General features: G+C 40.4%; 1 protein-coding gene across 1 annotated transcript in view; it reads left to right on the forward strand.

Moving 5' to 3' along the window:
- DLC1 (DLC1 Rho GTPase activating protein) overlaps positions 1-21,979 on the forward strand; it is a 366,209-nt gene that overhangs the window by 164,028 nt on the left and 180,202 nt on the right. Inside the window, exon 5 of the mRNA XM_048848188.2 lies at positions 3,564-3,597. Coding sequence (XP_048704145.2) covers positions 3,564-3,597 — 34 coding nt within the window. The remainder of the gene's footprint in view (positions 1-3,563; positions 3,598-21,979) is intronic.

Consider the following 21,979-nt stretch of genomic DNA (forward strand, 5'->3'; position numbering starts at 1 on the left):
GAGGTAAGCACTGCCTGCACCCCGAACCCCCTCCCACACCCCAACCCCCTGCCCCAGCCCTGAGCTCCCTCCCGCACTCTGAACACAGCCCCAACCCTGAGCCCCCTCCCGCACCCCAAACCTCTCATCCCCAGCCCCACCCTAGAGTGTGCAACCCCAGCCAGAGCACTCACCCCCTTCCGTGCCCCTGCCCCAGCCCTCAGCCCCCTCCCGCACCCAAAGTCCCTCCTGGAGCTCACACTCCGCACCCCCTCACACACAGCTGGTTAGTAACATTCGGATCTTCTGACTACCAATCCAGTGCCCTATCCACTGGACCACATTGCCTCTCAACTATTTATAAAGGTACCTATAATATAAATTGTGACTGAAAAAAATATTGGAAGGAACAATCATGTACTAGCAAAGGGATGGCCTAAATCGCACATCTTGTCCAACTTCTATGACTTTATGACCAAGAACAGTTATAAAGTGAATAAGAATTAAATAATTGGAGTAGGTGTTATGATTTATTCTCATTTAGTTCTGACCCAAACAGTCCACATTCTAGCAGAGCTGAGGACGCAAAAACAGAATCTGATAGGGAGTGACTCAAAAGAGGGAATACGAGTTTAGCCATTCTTCCTCATGTACTTAAATGTTAGAGCAAAAGACTGAGTAACATTTCCCAAACTTGAAGAAAAGCTCTGTTTAAACTCAAAAGCTTGTCTGTATCATCAATAGAAGTTGGTCTAATACAGTAAAACCTCAGAGTTACGAACACCTCGAGAATGGAGGTTGTTTGTAACTCTGAAATGTTCATAACCCTGAACAAAATGTCATGGTTGTTCTTTCAAAAGTTTACGACAGAAAATTGACTTAATACATCTTCGAAACGTTACTATGCAGAAGAAAAATGCTGCTTTTAAATGTCTTAATTTAAATGAAACAAGTGCAGAAACAGTTTCTTCACACCTTGTCAAATATCTTTTTAAAACTTTCCCTTTATTTTTTTAGTACTTCACATTTAACACAGTACTGCACTGTATTTGGGGCGGGGGAGGTTGGGGGTTCTTGGGGGTTTTTTGGTCTCTGCTGCTGCCTTATTGTGTACTTCCAGTTACAAATGAGGTGTGTATGACTGGTCAGTTTGTAACTCTGGGGTTCCTAAGTCTGAGGTTCTACTGTAAAAGATATTACTTCACCTACTTCTCTCTGCAATATCCTGCGGCCAGCACAGCTACAGTCCTTCAAATAACCCTTTCCAAGATCAGTCTGTTTTAAATGGTTAGTAATGAAGCTGTATATTTTTCTTAGGCTGAAGCCTGCAATATGAAGTTTTCCACCAAATCAATATTTCTTTTAGATTTAAATGTTTCAGAAAAATCCTGCTTGAAGTGGTGTTGAATTGAGGGCAAAAGATAGGCATTGCAGTGTATTCACCGGACATAATTAGGATATTTAGTATGTCATTTCAAGCCACCATGAAATAGTCTAATGACATCATTGCCAGAGCTGTGTGAAATTTTCATAACAAAACCCCAAACCAATCAACTTTTTTACTCTTTTGGAATTTTCTAACCAATAAAAACTAACTTTTCCGAGGTTTGCTAACGTCTCTCTGCAAATTTGAGCCAATGTCAGAGTCTGGGTAAAGGCCATGCCATGCCTGCTGGTTTCCCATGGTTGTAACCCCAAAATCAAGCAAAGTTTAGCAGATTCACTTTGAGTGTGGGGTTCAGCTGAATGTATGAAACTATTGCATATAATACAAGTATACTGAACTATACTGTGTGTGTATTGAATTTTTAAAAGAAAATTTCTTTCGAAGTATTTCACAGAGGATTTTAAAGAGTTTGTATTGGTATTCCTTTTTCATGTTCCTTTGATGTCCCCATTATCATGTACAGAAATGATATTTTAGGTAATGTCACAGTTTTTACATGTAATATGTTGGGACGTTCCAGGATTGGAAGTAGTTATTGGAAAGTCTTTATAAAGGTATATAGAGCTCCCATGTCCAGCTATGAAAGAACACAAGATAATATCTTCAGTGTGTCACTGGAGCAAATTTAAATAGTGCCTGACCTGAACAATTATAGTTTTGTACAGGGAAAAAGGAAACATTTCTCTGGCAGGTTGTTGTAAACTGTATCTCACTGTAACTGTTCAGGGTTTTGCAATGTTGGAAATAAGGCCCAGTGCAGATAGTCTAGTGGGCAGAGTGCAGTTAAGGCAATCAACAGTGAATCATAAATGTTATCATATGACTCTGCAATTTATCATTTTGCTGTTACCATTGTATGTACTATGTATTTATATAAACTGTGCATATCCTTTTCTCTTTTAAATTTTGTATAGAAAGAAAGTAGCTCTTTTAAAACAACCCAGGAAATCATACCAAAAAAAAAAGTAAAGCAGAAAAAACATTTGGGGCGGGGATTTTCAAAGCTGGCTAAGGGATATAGCCACATTTCAAAGGATCTCCATAAGCAGCCATTCAAACTGAAAATTTCAAGCTGGCTTCTACCCAGTGTCTCCCCTTTTTAAAAAAATTAGGTATTTCACTCCAATACGGAGATATTGGCAAAGTATCTCAACCCCAATCCTGAAGTCCTGACTCGGGCAACATTCCAATTGGCTGCCATAGGATTTTCTCTTGAGTCAGAACTGTAGTATCGAGTTCCATAATGACATGCATGAAGGAGATGTGGAAATGTCCCCTTAACTTGGTGGTTCTGAATATATGCTCTAAACTGATCTCTAAATGAGGGCATTCACTCATCTTTCTGCAACATCTGCGATATTCTGAAAGCTGTTTCAGTTTGTCGAAAAGATTGAGACAATTAAGGGTAAATGATACTATGCCGATATTAAAAACAACCAAATCATGGCCCCATTTTTAGGCGGAGAAAAGTTCTTCTTAATGAATTCTGTGTTAAGGTGAGAGAAAGAGAAGAACCAGACTAAGCTGTCAGTCTTACGCTCGTATTCTAAAAAATCACCAGAAGAGCAACAGGTTTTTTATTTCTACTGAGGAGTGTTTTAAAGAAGAAATCATCATGCTAGGGAAAAGCCCTATGTTTGGGCCTGAATCCTGCTGCCAGTGGAGTAATTTGCGGAATGCCTGATGCCTTCAGTGGGAGAAGGACTTGAGCATTTTATCCTCAATTTTTCAGCTGTGCAGTTTTCACTGCTCTGTCCTTCAGAATCAGTCAGTCATTCCCCACTGGATCTCCCTGTGACATTTTAAGTTTACAGATCACTTATGGTATTGGTGGTGATGTCTATAAGATCATGGCACATGGTTTTATCATCGTTTCCTTCATTCTCCCTTTATATTTGTTCTCCACTCATTTGTTGCGCTTTTTTTTTTTTCTTCACATGACAGCATAAGCCTTTCAAAGCAGGGATTATGTCTTCATGTGTGATTGTAGAATGCCTACAACACAGAGGCCTCGGTTCTGTTCAGAGCCTTTGGACACTATCACAATCTAGATAAATCAATAATAATGATGTCCTTGAGTTAATTTTGTTACCTTTTCTTAAATGCAACCCTTCTTTTTTCTTTTTCTTTTTTTTAGGCTATGCTGGTTATTTCAGAAAAGGAAAAGGCTGGTGAGTAAGCATTTACTTGTTTTCTCCTCTCCTTGTATTAGTTTCCTGGAATGTTAGCTACTTATCCCAGTGGTAAAGGGCAGGCTTAAACTAGGCTTACTCTGGAATGTTCAAGATTATAGACCTGACAAATCTCTGTGCAAATATCACTCTTTGCATCCTGACCTGGAACTGTCTTTTTGGGCAAGAGTCACAGCGTGTGCATGACACGAGCAGAGATGTCTGAAAGAATTCTGCCCAGCATCAAATGAACCAACATTTATCCTTTGTATTCGAGGTGCTAACTTTCTGCTTGTTGTTAAAAGCCATTGCGATGTATTTGAAGTCTCAATAAACAAACACTGAAGACAATGGGGCTGTTCACCTGAGCTAGGAAAGCAGGATTTATCCCATTTACTGGATCTTTGCTGTCTTAATAGTGGATAAGAGGGAATTATGGTCTTCTGGAGTGTTTTATTGTAGATATTCCTTTGGCAAAAACAGTTAAGCACCTCTACAATATTAAGGGACTACTTTTGTATCGGTTTGTGCTATTTATGCTATCTGAATGCCATAACTATTCTGATTTGATTATTAGAAGTGGTCATAGTAGTGCCCAGACGTGAATTGGCTTTATTGTTGCTGTAAATGGTAGAGTATTTTGCACCCCAAAAAACCTCTTGCCATATAACTCAAAGTACAATTTATGTGGGTATCTTTTGTACTTCTTTTTACTGATAATTTGTGTTGAGACCCATTAACTATAGCATTAAAGTGACTTTCAAATGTTCATAGGAATGCTTAGACACCACTTGGAGTTTGGTTTCTGATGTTTATTTGTGACATTTTCAGGCCTGGTTTTTTTGGGGGGGCAGAGGTTGTTTTTTTGTTGTTTAGCTTGCTGGTTAAGCGATGCTCAGAAAGAAAAGCTATGGTTAAAGCAGCTGTTTTTTCCAGGATGTCACAAGCAATTTTAGCTGGTAAAGTTCACAGTATTTCCCAAAACTATGTCCAATATTTAACAAGCCCATAATTAGTAAAATTTGCAAGAGGACCTCTTCTTTTGTATTGTTGTTATTGTTGTTATTATTAAAGTGGTCATCAAGAGGTTACTCAGAGTATTATGAGTTGGAGTCCTGCTCCCTCCCTTACTTGCTCTTTTAATTAGTGGGTGTTTCCCCCAACTCTGTTTGTATATAGTTGAATAAAGCAGCACATTCCCAGCCTTCAGTATTGTAAGTAGAAAGCATTCCTTGTGCACTGAGTGGGCCTTACAAAACTGGTGACAAGAAAGAACATAAGAATGGCAATGTATGGGAAACTTGAGGAGCTTAATGCAGGAATGTATGGAAAGATTGGGTACTGTTTTCTTGCAAATGAGATTATAGATAATGGACAAAAAGACAGCAAATTTCCTCAATGTCTGTGGCAATAAAACCTACTTTCTCTCTTAAGGAGTTTGTTACAACCTCAGACATCAGGCAATAGAAGTTTAGAACACCTGCAAAAGAGGTTAACAGAGCACTTCACATCAAAGACAAACATTATTGTGGAATGTTTCAAATTTCCTAGTAGAATGCGGAGGCCAGGTGAAAGTTTACCTGTATATGTGACAGAGCTGAAAAGATTAACAGAATATTGTTCATTCTGAAATGTCCTAGAGGATATGCTGTGGGACAGATATGTTTATGGCATTAATAATGAGAGAGAATTCACAGAAAATTCCTGGCAGGGGAGAACTTACCCTGGCTCAAAGCAGTAGAAATAGGAACAACAATAGAAGCAGCAGTGAAAAATTTACAATATTTGCACTTAGACTGTAGAGCAAATCATACAGATTCAATAAAGAAAATGCAAAGAAAGCTGGAAGGGACTCCAGGCTCCGGAGCGGTGTTTCCACTGTGCATCAGTGCAAAGCAGGACTGAACCCACTAGTGAATACTGGAGTGACCCTGTCTCCTATATTAGAGAACCCATCTGGGTGGTAGGTTCTGTGCTAAGCCCCATAAAATATAAAAGCCAAAAAAGTTAAAAAAAAGTTACTGGTTCTAGGGATCTGGGGACAAATGCAAAATCTGCTAGAAAGAGATCAGTTAAAAGATCTAAAACTGAATTGGAGGAAATTTTTGGATGAGATCCTAGCAAAACACCAGCACTCCAGGAAGTCTTGGATGCTCACCCAGCCATTTTTAAAGAAGGATTTAAGACTTTGGAAGGTTTAACAGCCAGGATTTATATCCAAGATGGTGTCAAACCAAAATACTTTAAAGCAAGATCAGTTCCTTATGCCCTCAGAGAAAAGACTGACGCTGCGTTAGATATGCCCTTCTTTTCCAGCCTCATTTCATCAGAGTAGTTTTCTGAATTCTGGTTAACCCAGAAAAGACCATCCTCATTTGCACGGATTATAAAATCATGGTGTATCAGGTTTCCAAATTAAGCATTTATGCCATTCCATGGATGGAGGAGTTGGTGGCAGTGTTACATGGGGATCAAAAATATAGTAAGCTGGAGATGTTGTAGGCATATCATCAGTTGAGGCTGGAGGTAGAAGTATACCACTATAAACATTCACAAAGGCTTATATCAGTACAATCAATTGAGATATCATATATCATTACCCCCTGGAATTTTCCAGAAGACCATGGAAAAATTGTCGAAAGGTAGCCCGTGTGCTGTAGTGAGGATTGATGACATCCTCATCACGCACAGAAGTGACACTCAACATCGGTCAACACTGCAGAGGGAGTGTTGGAGGCGGTGGAACCTTGTTTAAAACCAAGTAACTAATTTTTTATGAGATCAGAAGTAGTGTACCTGGACTACTGGATAGACAAGGAGTGGGGGATTCACAAGTGACAGACAAAGTCATGGCAATTGAGAAGGCCCCAGCCCCTCAGAACACAACTGAGCCATGCCCATATGTGATAAAAAATTATTATTTGTATGGACCCACTGTGCTGGGTGCTCTCCAAATACAAAGCAAAAAGACAGTCCCTGCCCCAGAATGGTAATGAATGATAATGAATGATAATGAAAAGAATGATAATGCTGTTCCTAGAACAAAATGATGTCCTCCACGCAGCGTGACCTCATACGCACCATACATGAAAGGTCATGCTTTCCATGCAAGTTTAGAATGGCATGCCTCACTAAATGCCACTGACAGAAGAGGTGAAAATTGTTGCTGGCTGAACCCCAGCAAACCCCAGCACAAATTAGGCTCTTCCTGCCCTGAAGAGTTTATAATGGATATAGATAAAACAAACTCAGGGTGGTGAAAGGGGTACAACACACAAGCAAAGTGAGCAATGAGGTGGTGGTGGCGGCAAACGTCATGTTAATTCCACTGTTTGATGGATTTAGGTAGGAGTTTCACTAAAGGGAAGGCAGAGGGGACACTGAGGGAGAGGGGTGGAGGGGACAGAACAGTGGAGAAAATGGTAAGAGAAGTGATGCTCTCTTCCAATAGAGTGGCTGCATCTGCTAGGTAATGTCCTAGTGTACAAACTGACAACTGGAATGGTGGACATCTATCATTTAGTAATGTAAGAGATCTCTAATTTCAACAATCTATCTAGCAGCTATCAGATAGTAATGACTTTTGTTCACTATTCACAATATTTTAACCATAGACCATATAGCACCTCCTGTAAAAGGCAGTCAAATCTCTTTAAAAACATGAATTAATCCTCACAGCCATCATATAATGAGGCATTATCATCCCCATTTATTTTGTGGAGAAACAGAGGCACAGTGAGAGTTGCCCAGGGTCACAGCTAGTTTGCTATAGAGCCAGAAATAAAACCCCGGATCTTCTGACTTCCCGTCTTACTCTTCAGCCAAAAGACCAAGTTTTCTCTCACTGTTAACCTGAGCTAGACATGAGGTGAAAGCCTTTTCAGCCCATAAGCAGTCTGTAGAAGCATGTAGTACACACACATATGCTTGACATACACAATTTCCTCTCTCCCCTTTTCCCCAGATTAGAGTTTTAGCATATTATGTTGAGTTTCACTTTTTTTTAATTATTTTTTTACAAACAAAAGACCTTTCTTATCATTCAGGGCCAAATGTCCAAATGTGACTGATTAACTGTTGGCTACCAGAATACATGGGTACCCAGAACATGTACAAAACACCAACTAGATCAAACAGAGGAGCGTTGTGCATGGAGAAGTGCTCGCCTTGTTTTCAGCTAGTTTGCAGTTTGTGCTTGTGCTTGGTTTGTTAGCAGCTGCAATATAAACTCTTGTTTAAAAGTCAGAAACTCATGATGGTGTCATGCAGTGGGGAAAGATATAATGGGCATGCATTTTGGAGCAAGTCATATGTAACCCACCCTCCACTCGATGTGGCACTCTGTCTGCCTCTAATGGTGATTTGGCCTCATCTTTGTCCAGTGGAGCTATCTCTTTTAGTTCAGGGAATAGAAGCTCATGCTTTAAGATCCCAAGATCACAGGTTCTATCCCTGCTGCCAATAACCCACACAGAGGTGTAGTGTTACACATAAATCACAAGAGATGAAGCCATGAGTGAGTTAGTCTCTCAAAAATAGTGTTCTTAAAGCTTTTATACCACTTAGTATAAAACTGTCTATATGTTTACAATTAAACATTACAAATAAAATAAAAAAGCCTTTGAAGTTCAGTTACTCATTCCATTAATTAACAAAACTGCTTTTGTTTATTTTGCTACAAACAAACCAAAATTGTAAGTATATTATAGAACAAAACTACATAAGTATCCATGTGTGAGGATGTTAGGAAAATTGCAGTATACAGCATAAACAGGTTCAGGCAGAATAAAAACTGACTTGAAATTTCACTCAGAAGCTCAAACCAAACCACTTTTGACGTTCTGAAAAGTTTATTATACTAGTAACAAATTGCATTTGTTCCTTTTTTCCCACTTTGCACTACCTGGTTTCATCCAAGACTCAAAAGGGAAATAAATAAATACAGAGTGAGGCTGTTCTTTCAGGGTTTCTGGTCCAGAAATGTAGAAATCTCATTTAAAAACAATTGTTTTCCCAAGGCTTCCTATTATAAAGATTCCAGAGAATTATATAGCTCCAAGAGCTTTGGAATAAGCAACTGCACCTTTGGATGCTTAACTGAACTAAATTGTCAAATCTTTGGAGGTTCACACATCACTAATTATATTTGTTTATGCACAGTTGTTACTTATTTCATTAAATATTTTGTCTATTTTATATTTTTTCCAGCTAGGAGAAGGGCTTAGTCTACATAGAGGAGAAACTGTCAGCTGGGTTTTGTTTTGTTTTGTAAATAAAAGGGTTTTTTTTATTTAAAGCCTAACTGAAATGTAATCTGAAAACATTATTACTTTTGTCAACCTATAGCTCAAGAAGGCTTAAGCGGTTAAAAGTTTTTGTAGTGGAGAGTGAAGAAAGCCCTTTAATTGTGGGGTCACTCTAGCAGATACTATAAATGAGCAGCCTGCCTGCCTGCTGATCAGAACAGCACTTGACCAGTATGCTTTGAGAGCACCATGAATTCTGATTGATTCCATTAATCACAGTGACATTTCTATCAGTGGGGAAAGGGTTTTAAATTAAAGATTTTAAAGCAGAAATTAACATCAAGGGCTAGATTATGCCTAGGTCTAAGAGATCCAAACAGAGAAAAAAATGATGATATGATATTCCCTGCACAGCCACCTCATATCTTGGCTCATACATGGAGGGGAAAGCAGGAACTAGGTGCCTGATACCCCACTTTATCCCTACTGTATTGGGTCAGGAGTAGGAGAATCTTGACTCTGGCCCTATCGCACGGCAACCAATAGACATGTAAGAGGGGCAAAGTAATCGGTGTCTGGGAAAGAAGTAGAGCAGATTACTTCCTTGAGGTGCAAGCTCCTCCTGAGGTGATGTGCTATCCCTTAATCAGGGCCGGATCCAGTCTAGCCTTAATAAATATTGATTTGCTCATGAATTTACCTGCTGAAACTCCATAATATTCACTGTTTTAATAATCCATCTTTCCTGTACATATAATAGCTGTCAGATAATATTTAAGCTCAATGTACAATTAGCAACCTTAATTTAGAGTTACTGATCTGGGTATAAGCTGCATTCTATTTATTATGTAAACAGAATATTTTCGTAATTAGGTATGAGCTCAGACCAATCCAAACACTGAGGAAACTGGGCTTTGAAATCCACATCCATATTTTGCTGCTTGGATCCACCTCTAGTTTTAATTATTCATAATTAAAATAGCCAGAATGAATAGACGGTTCAAGGTGTTATTGGTATGACCAAAATATTCCATCTTACTTGAAATACTGAAAAATGCTACAGAGAAAGTGCAGCCCGTTTTTGGATCACCTTTTATTCACAGGGCTTTTTGTGGGGGTAAAGTAGTATTCAGCATAAGTGAATGTGCCTGAGTCTGGCTTTTTATGTTTCTCAAATACAACATGTTCCATAGCCCATTCTTGTCTATATTGGAGCAATTTTGCTTCTAAGGGCAAGAATATATAGTATATATTCCCATCTGAAACACATGCTACCTTTGGCATTTCTGGTCAATAGAAAGTCTTTGAGTGTTCCCCAAATACAATACTATTAATACTACAATAGAATGTAGGTTTCAGAGTACCAGCCGTGTTAGTCTGTATCCGCAAAAAGAAAAGGAGTACTTGTGGCACCGTAGAGACTAACGATGTATGCATCCGATGAAGTGAGCTGTAGCTCACGAAAGCTTATGCTCTAATAAATTTGTTAGTCTCTAAGGTGCCACAAGTACTCCTTTTCTTTTTAATAGAATGTAGCAATCAAACAATTTCTTGTGGCGGACATAGCAGGATTTGGAAAAAATGACCAAGTTTTCCTGTGTCTGTATCTGCTTTAGACTTTTAGTAAATACACTGTGTAATGAAGTACAGACTCAGTGTTCTTGGGTGTTAATTTTCCTGGTAGCCTTTGATCTGTAAGTAGGAAAAATACAGAGATGATAAAAGAGACCTTAACTGCAGGGCATTTCTCCTCTCAGACTCTAATCAGCAGTGTCAGGCAGCTGAGGATCTTCACTGCGCCGCTGCCACATGGTGAGATGAGCTGCAGAATATAAAGTGATTGAGTGATGACAAGATGGGTCAAGACTGTATGTGAGAGCTCTTAGCAGGAAGAACTTTAAAATTCAGTAGCAACAGGTTCTTCTGTCAGTAAACAAGACACACAAAAGGCCAACTGCCTGGCGTGCTGGGGAGAACACTTTAATTCTGTTCTAATAGAGCTCTAACTGAAAAGCAAAATAGACTATACTGTTTTTTTACAGATGTGTTCAAGAGTCAGAAAATCTTATTACCCAGTTAGGCTGGACATGGGCAAGAATTCCAAGTTCATTGCAGAAAACAGGTGGAGATTTTAATATATATGGCTTCAAAAATGCACTGAGTCTGCAATTTATTCGTATAAGACCTGTTAGCTGACATACTTTTTTAAAAGTCATTTAAGTTGTGTCATCACATAGCCATTCTGAAACTTGGATCAAACTGCTGCATGAAAAATTGGGTCTTGCTGACTGAATTGCATTGGTTTGCAGATATGCAGGAATTCAAGCAAAACATGAGTTAACTTACTAATGACAAATCAGTATCCCAGTCAGAGGAAAACTTTTACATAGTAGTAATTTGCAGGCTACATGACATGCTCTATCTGACACTATAGAATATACTGAATGAGTTCAAACAGTCCTTCCTCCATTTCAATCATTTCATATCTATTTCTAACAGAGCAGCTGTACATTAGCAGTTGCTCTTGTGACAATTTGATTTGACAGGTTTCAGAGTAGCAGCCATGTTAGTCTGTATCCACAAAAAGAAAAGGAGTACTTGTGGCACCTTAGAGACTAACAAATTTATTTACGCATAAGCTTTCGTGAGCTGCATGCATCCAATGAAGTGAGCTGTAGCTCATGAAAGCTTATGCTCAAATAAATTTGTTAGTCTCTAAGGTGCCACAAGTACTCCTTTTAATTTGATTTGAGGTACCAAATGGTTAGTTCTTGGCTATCAGATAATCTTTCATCTATAATTGATAGCGCATTAGTCTTTCCCCAATGTATTATTTTAGTTAGTGTTTGTTTTCCAGATAAAAATGTCAGGTGAGCAGTCCTCACCTTCCAGCTTGTCATTCTAAAGAACAGCTACAGCAATGCTGTTTGAATTTGCATGGATGACTGACAAAGATCAATAAATGCTAATGGACATATTTTGTATTTCACTGTTCCACTGACATTTATGTGAACTCATTACTGGAAAGAAGGTTTGTGATACCTCTAGTTGCTAGAGGCTGGCATTTCATGGTGAGGTTCCTGACAACACTTTTTTTAAAGGATGTGAAATAATTGATACCATTGTTTTTGGAAGCTTTTCATAATACATGGATCTGGATATTTTTTAGCAGTGTTGTTAATTGTTAGCTGCCATAGTGGCTCCTGTGAATAATTACTGAACTTACATTCCATGCTGTGTTCATTCTGTGAGAGATATTCAGCATAATCAGCGGAACTTTCATAGCTGTCTGGGATCAGCACCTTCCTCTGAAAGACTATAAAATGACATATTAAAAGCTAATCTAAACAGGCAGGAAGTCTCAAGCTCTCCATACCTCCTGGTGACTGGCTGCCACGTATGTCCAGATCTGGACCAATAACTGATATATTTTTTGATTCAGTGGCAGTTACAAAATATCAACATTGTCATAATAAATAATTTCAGGTTGACATTTTATGGAATTTTTGGTGAATCAAAAAAAATTCATTTCAGGTCTGTTCTAAAGTGGGGATTTAAATTTGAGTCTCCTAAGTCCCGTGTGAGTGCCCTAACCACCAGGCTAAAGGGTATAAGAGGGAATGGGTAGCACCCACACTGCCTCCACCTCCTGGCCATTTTGTGAATGGACAAAATTATTTGTGTCAAATTTTTGAATAGTTTTGGGTCTACCAAAACTGCACCTTTTGTGCAATAAACTAATCATTCTAAAAATTTCGCCCAGCTCTATATTTCACCCCTTTGAATATTGACTATTGAGCAATTCCCCAGTAGCATGTAAGCTCTTGAGAACCAAGTTGCAGAGTTGAGATCCAGATCTGGATTAAAATTCTCCAAAATGTAGAAGGTGCTGAGATATTATGTTAGCTTGACATCAACAGAGAGAGAGGTTCAATCATTAAGTCTTGCAATGCTTTCTTTTCCTGCAAAATATGAAGAATACATGACCATGGAATAAGTCATTCCTAACTAAAATAAATCATACAGTCATTTTTGCTGCCTGATCCTCTGGAGTGGCCCAAATTCAAGGGAGGAGCCACTCCCTTTTGGTACTCTAAAAATGCAGTAAACCCAACTAGCTGGTTTCCAGCTCCTGGAAAGTGTGAACAGTGACTCAATCTTCGTGCTGCTTGTCATCTCAGGTCAACAAAATCAACAGCACCATTCACAACCAGAAAGGTTCCAGGTTGAGAACCTGTCCTCTAGTAAATATGAATGTGTCAAATTCAGATGTCATGTGTAAGTTACATTCCTTTACTCATAATCATACTTCCTTACAGCTGCTTGCACCCACTTTACCATTGTGTGAGGGAGCTTAAATTGATGTAACTTAACTATCAAGGAGCCAGAAGGAAGTGTAAATCTGCAGTAGAGTGGAGGCTACGTTTGTTTCCATCGTCTGTCTCCTTGATGTGTAAGGTACATCACCTGATTGAACTTCTTCAACTTTCTGGATTTTGCCAACAGATTATTTTAAAACATCAGCTGGCTCTGCATTGAAATGTTTTTCTTGTTCTGTCTCATCTCACAACATAGTATGACTATCACGAAAATGGGAAAGAGATCCAAAAGTCTTCCACAAAACATTAATACAAACTCTGTGAAAGGAGTCAAGCGATATTGAAGTAAATCCCAATGTATGTGATAAAAAGCTGAATCTCTGAGTTTCAAATTTGTAAGAATTATTTATCCAGCTGCCTTCCACCCCATCTCCAGCCGCTGTTTTAACTCCTTCCTATGTGTAACTTTTATAATTTTTGTAATGATTTCTACAGCTTCTTTGTTCAGTCTTTTTTAACCAGGGTGTTTGGTTTTAGAGGCCTCATTTATGATTTCATGTTTGTTTGTAAAAGCAAAATAGAAAAGACTAGTTCATTGCTATATGGATAAACAATATGTAAAAAAAATCCTTTAAAACTTTTATTTAATTCTTACTGCTTTGAAAACAAGTGCCACACAACATGTTAATATTATATTTTTCTCGATGCCTCCTCGTAGCTAATTTGTCCCATTCCTTCTTTCATAATTTTCAATGAACCCTAGAAATGGCAACAAAGAGAAGTTCAATTGAGTTATCATAGGCCCTGTCTTCTGAGCAAAAGAAGGGCAGGTAATTCTGTTCACATTCTAACTGGTAATTTTCATACTTGTAAATGCTTATCGGTTTTGTAATTGTAATATTTTGTATGTTGTTTATATAAGGATTATATGAATCATGGGAGCAACCTTAGATATAAATTAACAAAGATTTTTAGTATGGGGATTATAGCTGACTTGTAAGATACTTGGCTTTCTGGTGGGAAACATGTCTCTTTTTAAAAAACAAAAACAAACCTAATATATTATTGGATAATTATAGGCAAGGTGGGTTCACCTGATAGGAATAAAGATGTATAGAGCTGTATCTGAGCAATTCACAGCTGCTGGGCATTGCGCTAAATCTTTCAGCTGTCCTTTCAGTGTCAAACTTAATGTGTGTTTTTAATACAATACATACTTTTGTTATGACAAGGTACTTATTATCAAAGAGATCTGTGTGGTGTGAAAAAAAATGCATTAATACTGAAGTGAGTGTTTTAAACATGTTTTAAGGTTAAGAATGTACATTTTACTGTGCAGTGATCCACCATAAAAATGTCTCTCATAATAAGCCTTATCTATCAATTAAATAATACCACATTCAAAATCTCATCATTAAAGCATTTTCTGTCCCAGCAAAAAATGGGAAGAATCAGAGGGCTGTGTTATTTTCAGCAAACTGTCATTTATTTTTAGATAAATTTTATTTAACAATGTAATGATCATTTTAAAACCATTTAGTAAAACAAGTTAGTTTCCAAACACTGGTTTCTATTGTACATACCACTTTACTTCTAATATTTTGGCTGGGTAGCTATTATTACCAGCTTTATTTATTTATTGGCAGAGTAGTGCTCATATCATCCAACCTAGGTTGGGGCCCTATTATACAAACCCATGGAAAGTAAGCCATACCTTCCATGTGGCGTACCAGCACTGGACATCCGCCCCACACTTGCATAATATATTGCAACATACAGCCTAACTCCCTTCATGCCTCACGTTCACAAAGCCCTCCCTGAACCCGCTGTGGGGAAGGTGAAAACCCCCTACTTCACCTAGGCCAATCTGGTGGTGAGGGAACAATTCCTTCCCAACTCCCCTAGAAAAGGACAGCTAGTGCAATGCCCACTGCAGGTCCTTTTCAACCCTTCCACCCTTCTGGTCCCAGGGGATGAGTCAGCATCACCATGCTGACCCATTTCCCCCTTTTGCAGCAGCTTTCTGATCTCTTTCCCCTCACCGCCCACAACCCATAGAGCACTGTTCCCTTTCTCTCAGACAGCTGGACAAGATCCTCCCCTCCCCCTACGGTGACCAGGTGTCCGGTTTTCGATTGGAACACCCAGTCAAAAAGGGACCCTGGCGACTCCAGTCAGCATCGCCGACCAGGCCATTAAAAGTCTGATTGGTGTTGTTGCAGGGCTAAGGCAGGCTAGTGCCTACCTGTCCTGGCAGCACGCTATGCCCCGGAAGTGGCCAGCAGGTCTGGCTCCTAGGCGTAAGGCCATGGGGCTCCGTGTGCTGCCCCTGCCCCAGCACCAGCTCCGCACTCCCATTGCCCGGGAACCGCTTCCAGGATGCACACAGTGCAGTGCCAGGAAAGACAGGCAGCTTGCCTTAGCCCCACTGCACTGCTGATCAGGAGCCACTAGGGTGACCAGATGTCCCATTTTTATAGGGACAGTCCCATTTTTGGGGACTTTTTCTTTTATAGGCGCCAATTACCCCTCACCCCCTGTCCTGTTTTTTCATAGTTGCTATCTGGTCACCCTAGGAGCCACCCAAGGTAAGCCCATGCCCCAATCCTGAGCCCCCACACCCTGCCCCAGCCCTGAAGCTCTCTCCTGCACCCCAAATCCCTCAGCCCCACCCCCAGCCTGGAGCCCCCTCCTGTACCCCAAACCCCTCACCCACCCCAGAGCCAGCACTTCCAGCCCACAGCCCTCACCCACTCCACACCCCAACACCCTGCCCCAGCACCAGAGCCCCCTCCTGCACTCCAAATTCCTCAGCCCCAGCCTGAAGCCTTCTCCTGCACCCCAAACCCCTCATCCCCAGCACAACTCCAGAGCCCTCACCTCCCACGCACACACCAACCCCCTGCCTCAACCCACAGTCCCCTCTCTCATTTTGAATCCCTCAGCCCCACTCCCCAGCCTGGAACCCCCTCCTGCACCCCAACCCCATGCCCCAGCCCAGCGAAAGTGAGTGCGGGGGAGGGTGAGCATCTGAGAGAGGGGGAATGTAATGAGCAGAGGTGGGGCCTCATGAATGGGTGGGGCGAGGGTGTTCAATTTTGTGTGATTAGAAAGTTGGCAACCCTACCTCCCCCTCTTAAAGGTGTGGAGTGGTCATTAGAGCACATCCCGTCTTGAGTCATGCTCCTCACCAAGAAGGAACTGCCCGGTACTGCAGATTAGTTACTTGCATAGTGTAGGCAGCAGGATCACAGGCCAGCCCAACTGGATGGGCAACAAGGCAGGAACCTTGCAAGTAGAAACTATGGAGTGTTGCAAAAAGCATATATTGTGAACAGGCTTTTGCTCTTGAATGCTTTTGCACCAATTCCATGAGACATTTGTCAACAAAATTTCAGCCTCAGGGAATTTACAATAATTTTTGCTTAGCTGTAACATTTTTGAAAGTTTGCAAAATACATCAAACTGCAGTTTAATTCACCTGAGTGTTACAAAGAGAGGACTGGAAATGTCACTTAGCTGTAGACACAATTAATAGATGGTGCATATACATTTGGATTCTGTCCTGCTTAACCTCACTCCACTCTTGTGAGCAAGGATTAATCCCCTAAATAAGGGTTTGCTAGATTTAGACTTTGAAACAAATAACTTTCTTGAAAGTCTATCTGGCAGAACTGCCTCTTTAATTTACCCAGTGGTTATTTGTTTAAGGTCTAATTGCCAATGGAAACTACTCACTAGGAACTGAAGCAGCCACAGTGCTTCAGATTGACAGGAAAGTGCGCATTTGGCAACTGATTTGGGAACACTGGACAAGTACAGCGTTTCTCCAAAATGCATGTTTCAGTAGAACTGGAAGGCAAAAGGGGAAGCAATCAGGGATTTTAATGAATACCAAACTACAGGCCTGAAGTTAGAGAAGAACAGTAGTCAAAATACCTGCTCCAACAGCACCAAAAAAAAAAAAAAACGTTTGCTCTTGGCAGGCTGCCTAACTCATGATCTTGTCCAGGAATGAATGTTCCTTTATATCTGAAGGAGGAGGAAGAAAGACTGAGACTTTCATCAAGAATTTCTATCTATCAATCTGTTGATTGACTTAAGTATAAATATATTTAAAGAATAAAGTTACTTATTTCATCAGATAGAACTTCATCAGACTGTATTTCATGGAACTATGTCAGAAAAAAACATTTGTAAATGGTATACAATTCTGTTAAATGGAATAACTGATTATCACTACCCATTAAACTGCAATGGAAACGAAATATTGGGTTGGAAATCAAATTACAAACTTGGACCAAAGCATGTGAATTAACTAAAAACATTTCCACATGTGCCAGGCATAAGTTAATATATTTCAAATTCTTATATGGCACACATATCATTCTAATAAAATGACATCATGGATGAAATCCCAACCCCATTAAACTCAATGGGGATTTTCCCACTGACTTCACTGGGCTCAGGATTTCACCCTGTATATGGATAAAATCTATCCCAAATGTTACCCAAGATGTAAAATTAATCCCATAACATTTTCCATTTAATATAAAAGCATCCAATGACTGAATAATTTTTGAGTCTGTCAGTAAAATTCTAAATATAGCATAGGCATATTAAAGCTTTATCTCTGTTATGTCTTTTTTCTGTACTTGATGATATTTTCACTGAGCTCAGTGAATTTATTATATAAATGTCCTTTCCACTTGGCAAGCATTGATTATATATACATTGATTATATGATAAAATTATCATTAAATTAAGGACATTCTATATTTCACCTCTGTGGAAGAAGTAATCTCCAAGAAACAGTGATATTTAAAAAAGCCTGTCTTGTTTAATTAAATCAGAGACAGGAGCTCAAAATCTGTAAACACATCTTTAAATTACACCACAGTCAGCCTGTTCCCTGAATTAATGGGTAGACTAAAGACTTTTCTTTTGAAAAGTTTTTCAACTTTTTTCAAGCGTTTTTCAAACGCTTTTCTTGACCTGCTGCTCACAAACCGGGTAGAATTAGTGGGGGAAGCAAAAGTGGATGGGAATCTGGGAGGCAGTGACCATGAGTTGGTTGAGTTCAGGATCCTGACACAGGGAAGAAAGGTAAGCAGCAGGATACGAACCCTGGACTTCAGGAAAGCAGACTTCGACTCCCTCAGGGAACGGATGGCCAGGATCCCCTGGCGGACTAACTTGAAGGGGAAAGGAGTCCAGGAGAGCTGGCTGTATTTCAAGGAATCCCTGTTGAGGTTACAGGGACAAACCATCCCGATGAGTCGAAAGAATAGTAAATATGGCAGGCGACCAGCTTGGCTTAATGGTGAAATCCTAGCGGATCTTAAACATAAAAAAGAAGCTTACAAGAAGTGGAAGATTGGACATATGACCAGGGAAGAGTATAAAAATATTGCTCGGGCATGTAGGAATGATATCAGGAGGGCCAAATCGCACCTGGAGCTGCAGCTAGCCAGAGATGTCAAGAGTAACAAGAAGGGTTTCTTCAGGTATGTTGGCAACAAGAAGAAAGCCAAGGAAAGTGTGGGCCCCTTACTGAATGAGGGAGGCAACCTAGTGACAGAGGATGTGGAAAAAGCTAATGTACTCAATGCTTTTTTTGCCTCTGTTTTCACTAACAAGGTCAGCTCCCAGACTGCTGCGCTGGGCATCGCAAAATGGGGAAGAGATGGCCAGCCCTCTGTGGAGATAGAGGTGGTTAGGGACTATTTAGAAAAGCTGGACGTGCACAAGTCCATGGGGCCGGACGAGTTGCATCCGAGAGTGCTGAAGGAATTGGCGGCTGTGATTGCAGAGCCATTGGCCATTATCTTTGAAAACTCGTGGTGAACGGGGGAAGTCCCGGATGACTGGAAAAAGGCTAATGTAGTGCCAATCTTTAAAAAAGGGAAGAAGGAGGATCCAGGGAACTACAGGCCAGTCAGCCTCACCTCAGTCCCTGGAAAAATCATGGAGCAGGTCCTCAAAGAATCAATCCTGAAGCACTTGCATGAGAGGAAAGTGATCAGGAACAGCCAGCATGGATTCACCAAGGGAAGGTCATGCCTGACTAATCTAATCGCCTTTTATGATGAGATTACTGGTTCTGTGGATGAAGGGAAAGCAGTGGATGTATTGTTTCTTGACTTTAGCAAAGCTTTTGACACGGTCTCCCACAGTATTCTTGTCAGCAAGTTAAGGAAGTATGGGCTGGAAGAATGCACTATAAGGTGGGTAGAAAGCTGGCTAGATTGTCGGGCTCAACGGGTAGTTATCAATGGTTCCATGTCTAGTTGGCAGCCGGTATCAAGTGGAGTGCCCCAAGGGTCGGTCCTGGGGCCGGTTTTGTTCAATATCTTCATAAATGATCTGGAGGATGGTGTGGATTGCACTCTCAGCAAATTTGCGGATGATACTAAACTGGGAGGAGTGGTAGATATGCTGGAGGGGAGGGATAGGATACAGAAGGACCTAGACAAATTGGAGGATTGGGCCAAAAGAAATCTGATGAGGTTCAATAAGGATAAGTGCAGGGTCCTGCACTTAGGACGGAAGAACCCAATGCACAGCTACAGACTAGGGACCGAATGGCTAGGCAGCAGTTCTGCGGAAAAGGACCTAGGGGTGACAGTGGACGAGAAGCTGGATATGAGTCAGCAGTGTGCCCTTGTTGCCAAGAAGGCCAATGGCATTTTGGGATGTATAAGTAGGGGCATAGCAAGCAGATCGAGGGACGTGATCATTCCCCTCTATTCGACATTGGTGAGGCCTCATCTGGAGTACTGTGTCCAGTTTTGGGCCCCACACTACAAGAAGGATGTGGATAAATTGGAGAGAGTCCAGCGAAGGGCAACAAAAATGATTAGGGGTCTGGAACACATGACTTATGAGGAGAGGCTGAGGGAGCTGGGATTGTTTAGCCTGCAGAAGAGAAGAATGAGGGGGGATTTGATAGCTGCTTTCAACTACCTGAAAGGGGGTTCCAAAGAGGATGGCTCTAGACTGTTCTCAATGGTAGCAGATGACAGAACGAGGAGTAATGGTCTCATGTTGCAGTGGGGGAGGTTTAGATTGGATATTAGGAAAAACTTTTTCACTAAGAGGGTGGTGAAACACTGGAATGCGTTACCTAGGGAGGTGGTAGAATCTCCTTCCTTAGAGGTTTTTAAGGTCAGGCTTGACAAAGCCCTGGCTGGGATGATTTAACTGGGATTTGGTCCTGCTTCGAGCAGGGGGTTGGACTAGATGACCTTCTGGGGTCCCTTCCAACCCTTATATTCTATGATTCTATGACTTAAAAAAAAAAAAGAATACCAAGGTATAAGAAGGCAAATGCAAATTATAACCAAAGATTTTTGGAAAACTTGCAGAGTTCATAGAATATCATGGTTGGAATGGACTTCAGGAGGTCATCTATTCCAACCCCCTGCTCAAAGCAGGACCAATCCCCAATTTTTGCCCCAGATCCCTAAATGGCCCCCTCAAGGATTGAACTCAGAACCCTGGGTTTACCAGGCCAATGCTCAAACCACTGAGCTATCCCTCCCCCCAGCTAGAATAAATACATAACTTTAGCATTGTATTATTTCTTAATGAGGAAGTACAAATGAACATTGGGAGACATATTTTCAGTTTGAGAAGTTGCTATATTTATTACCTTCTGTAACTGATTCCACAGTCATTTCCAATGAGGCAATGTATGCCATATATAAGAGAAACTACAGGGAATGAGAGTCAGACTTTTTTCAGAAAGGATACCTAGATCTAAAACTTTAGCAAAGTAAATTACATTTACTTACATTAAAAGACTGAGAGATAAGAAATGAGCCATACTTATATTTTTTCCAGGATAAAAGTTATAACTTCAGTAAGCCAAGCTAAATCTACTGATCCACAAAAAGAATTCCACATCTGGAAAATCTTTACTACATCTGTGTTGAGTTTTTTTGCTTTCTACTGCTTTCTTCACCAGTTCCCATGACTCCAACTTACCTCTGTCCTGTTTTCTTAACAGAAAAGCATTTTGTTGTGCAAGAGCACTGCAGTTCAGCTAAAAATAGAGTGATCATTTCATTTCCTGGGATCTGTTACCTAAGCTTTCTTACCTTCATTTTCTTTAAATGAGACCAAAAAAAGCAAACCTGAAAACAAAGCGATACAAAATGAGACAAAATAAGCTACATACAGATTTAAATTTTAGAGACATTTTAGGCAGTATCTTTTTTTATCTCGCTTGTTTTTACTGGCTGTCAACATTTGATCCTCTTTTTTCCACCTCTGACTTAAATCAAGGAAAATGAACAACTTGTATCATTCTCTGGTATGGACAACAGCTTTGCTTCTGTAAACTAAAATCAATGGATGATTTTAATGTAAATGGCAGAGCTTATAGACACTAGAAAATGTATGTTTATACAGATTCAACTTAATTCATCCCAGGTGGAAACTGACAGAGACGCTTGTGAAGGCCTTAAGTGAGCAAGAGGTTGCAGCAACACAAAACAGACACAACTTCTTCTCCATCATGATCCTTACAATGCCAGCACTGCTCAAAAGGTGAGCCGTGATGGATGGCCTGTGTTGCTAGTGCAGCCAGGGGAGAGTTGATTCTTAGAAGTAATGTACAGCAATTGACAGCTGATGATCCCCTGACCATTCAGAAATCCTGAGGAAGGCAGCTGCAAAAGTACCACCTACCCTCCCTTGATGTGAATCCCCCTCTGAGATGTAGGAATCCAGCCTGAAGAACGGAGGTGCATTTCATTTGCCATTTCATAGGAGGTTTTAAGTGCAGCACTAATGCCTCTGACTGTATGCGTC

This window comes from Caretta caretta, chromosome 4, assembly GCF_965140235.1.
Source record: "Caretta caretta isolate rCarCar2 chromosome 4, rCarCar1.hap1, whole genome shotgun sequence".
NCBI lineage: Eukaryota > Metazoa > Chordata > Testudines > Cheloniidae > Caretta > Caretta caretta.